The following is a 2,992-nucleotide window of genomic DNA, read 5'->3' on the forward strand; positions in this document are numbered from 1 at the left end:
TAAATTGTTTGTAAGCCACTTTATTTTTGTATTTCTTTATGTTTTCCAGCGCTCGCATTAAACTTCTTACGCTTAATCAATTTATCTTTTTGATTGTTTTTCTGGTGCTTTTTGGGTTCTTGATTATCGCCTTCAATATCCCTAACCTGCATCGTAGCCTGCAACTGCAATTTTTCCATAACCGACATTTTCGATGGATCTTTAGTTGCCAATTTTGCTTTATCCTTGGCGCGCTCTTTTCGTAATATTTCTGTGCGTTTGTCTTGTTCAAGCTTCTTACGCAGTGCCTGCAGCGCTAAAGTGTAGGCCTTGGCATATTCCGTCTCATGATCGCTGGTAACGGTAATTTCATTTGTTAACACTTTACCCACCTCGCCGAGAATGTGCTGTAATAGAATTGCATGATAATTAACTTTGAAAAGGTAAACAATTTAAGTTTTTACATTGAATTGTAGCAGCTCCTTTTGGTTTAGTATTGTTATCGCTGTACCCAGACTACCCGCACGCGCTGTACGACCAATACGATGTATATAGGTTTTGATGTGTCGCGGTATGTCATAGGAAATGACTACATCTACATTGGCTAAATCAATACCACGAGCTAGGGCATCAGAGCATACAAGCCTAAAAATACATGAATCATCAACGTTTTTTATATTTTTTCACAAATTTTTAATTGTACATACCCATGCACGCGTCCACGTGCGAATTGACTTAAAACATTAGTTCTTTCCTTCGGGCTTATGGAAGCGCTCAAGTCACGTATGATCAGTTTTTCATTAAATAACGTATTTAAAACGAAAGACAATCTATTGGAAAGAGAAGTTTTTAATGATAAATTGACCGGTCTTTTCCTCCAACTTACCTGCTAGAGGCGTCAGCACTGTTCGTGAAACAAAGGAATTTTGTCCATTCATTTTCATTGATTAAGGCAAACAGCGTCAATGGTTTTATGCGATTCTCTGTGATACAATAGCGTTCCGTCAGCTCAGCTGGTGTTGTATATTTTCCTATGAATTCACCACGATTCAGTTGATTATCTTGCTGTTCAATGTTTATTGCATCTGCGAACTTCTCTTGCAATTCTGACAAGTTAGCAAGCACCGATGTGAATAATTTAGGTTGGAACAATCTTAAGTTCTGTAATTTTTCCGGATCTTGCGAAAGCGTAGCCGAAAATAACAACTTATGCGGTTGTGTAGCGCAACTTATTTCTAACTCGCGATAACAGAGAGGCGCGGCGCGTCCCGACAGTAACTGATCCGAAGTGGCACGCACATGTTCATCCAAATGATATAGCCAATTTTGAAAAACAGCGTCCATTATGCGATCAGCTTCGTCAATAACAAGAAAACGTAAAGATTTTAAGCAAAAACCTTTAGTTGCATGTAGATGATCAACCAAGCGGCCTGGCGTCGTCACTAAAATATCTACTTTGGAGTAATATTTCCCCTTATAACATTCCACAAGTTTTTCTTGCTCCTGTGCAAATGGAAACTTTTTGGATAGTAAACAAACAGTTAAATCCGTTTTTTCACACAATTTCTTGAATACTTTGAAAACCTGTAACGCTAACTCGGCGACAGGGAGTACAACCAAAGCTCTTATTTTGCGCTCTACACGATCAGCTAATAACTGCACGACCGGTATAGCAAATGCTAAAGTCTTGCCACTACCTGTGGGCGCTGAAACGCATATGTCACGCGGCCGAAATGGTGGCGGTTTGGCGTGTGCTTCAAGCAACCAAGGTACGACTGCTGTTTGCACAGGAAATAGTCGTGTCATGTGCATTTCTTTGAGTGCGTGGCGTATGTGCGGTGCCAAGTAGGTTAATTTGGTAATAACCGATTCGTCAGCCGCTGGTCCACTTTTCGGGGCTATGGCTGTTGAGATGACAGTAGGGTGCGCCAGCCAAGCAGGCAGCACCATATTAACTTTTTTCGGTTTGCTGGTGTCTACATCCTCGCCGAGCACTTGGAAATGAGTTGTTTCAACATCAGGCACATCACCGACAATGGGATCAACATCAGCGCCAATTGAGACCGTTTCATCGGCGCTTGCGTTCTTAGCTTCGTTGACATCAGCACTAGTTGGTTGAACTTTCGTTTCATTTCGTTTAGACTCCACATCCAGCAGCTCGACTGTGCTCTTTTTCCTTTTTCGTTTTTCTACTTTTTGGAGAATCTTCTGCAGAATTGCATCCTCGTTTTTTGTAGCTTCGTCAGTTTTTTCGCCATTGTAGCTGAAATTATATAATTATGCTAATATAAAACTGGTTTATATCCGGGAATGTATAATTTACCGATTTATAGTAAATAACTCCATCTTTCCACACAAACCAACACCTAACAACAAAAGATAAATATTAAATTTTTAATTAATCAAAATCATCAGGTCCGGTCCAGGATGTCAGTTCAAAATGGAATGTCAAACTTGCTGGAATTTTTTTGTGCATGACCGGAAATGGATGGAATGCACTACCGGAAGTACAGGGTGATATTGCGAATATATTTTAAATATTTTAAATATATAAAAATATAATTCAATTCGATATAATTTTTGAAAAATAAGGAAAAAAATAAAAATTGTTTCTAATATTCAGACGACACCCTATTAAGAAATCTTGTACACCAGCTTCATATACATGAACCAAAAATACAAGATCACTCTGGAACGCGGCGTTGTATTTGTAACTGGTTTTGAGAAAAAAATTCGTGGAGAGTTAATTCAACATGACAACATCTTTTAAAAGATTTTTATGAATAATTTTTTATCTAAATTGGATGTTTAAAGTTGCTGACAACACTTTTGGTTAATTTTGTTTTTTCGCCGTTGTCTTTGCCTTGTTTATTTTTCGTTCGTTTTCCAGCGAAACAAGATGGCGTAGAACCCGCTCAAAAAATCTACTTTTTTCATTTTCTTGTTCCTGCGTGATCTTGCTTCATATATTTGCCATTTTATAATACTTTTTTATAAATTTCATATCGAAAAT

At 38.2% G+C, this 2,992-nt stretch overlaps 1 protein-coding gene across 1 annotated transcript; it reads right to left on the reverse strand.

Annotated features, from left to right (window-relative positions):
* Window positions 1-2,439, reverse strand: Dbp73D (putative ATP-dependent RNA helicase Dbp73D). Its single transcript, XM_017627742.1, has 5 exons — window positions 2,303-2,439; window positions 866-2,242; window positions 687-809; window positions 444-624; window positions 1-386 (listed from the first exon to the last, which is right to left on the reverse strand). The coding sequence occupies exons 1-5, from the start codon at window positions 2,323-2,325 to the stop codon at window positions 21-23; spliced, it is 2,070 nt and encodes a 689-aa protein (XP_017483231.1). The 5' UTR covers window positions 2,326-2,439; the 3' UTR covers window positions 1-20.
* Between the last annotated feature and the right edge of the window lie 553 nt (window positions 2,440-2,992).

Source organism: Rhagoletis zephyria, unplaced genomic scaffold (genome assembly GCF_001687245.7).
Source record: "Rhagoletis zephyria isolate East Lansing unplaced genomic scaffold, Rhagoletis_zephyria_1.1 Rzeph_scaffold_05436, whole genome shotgun sequence".
Lineage (NCBI taxonomy): Eukaryota > Metazoa > Arthropoda > Insecta > Diptera > Tephritidae > Rhagoletis > Rhagoletis zephyria.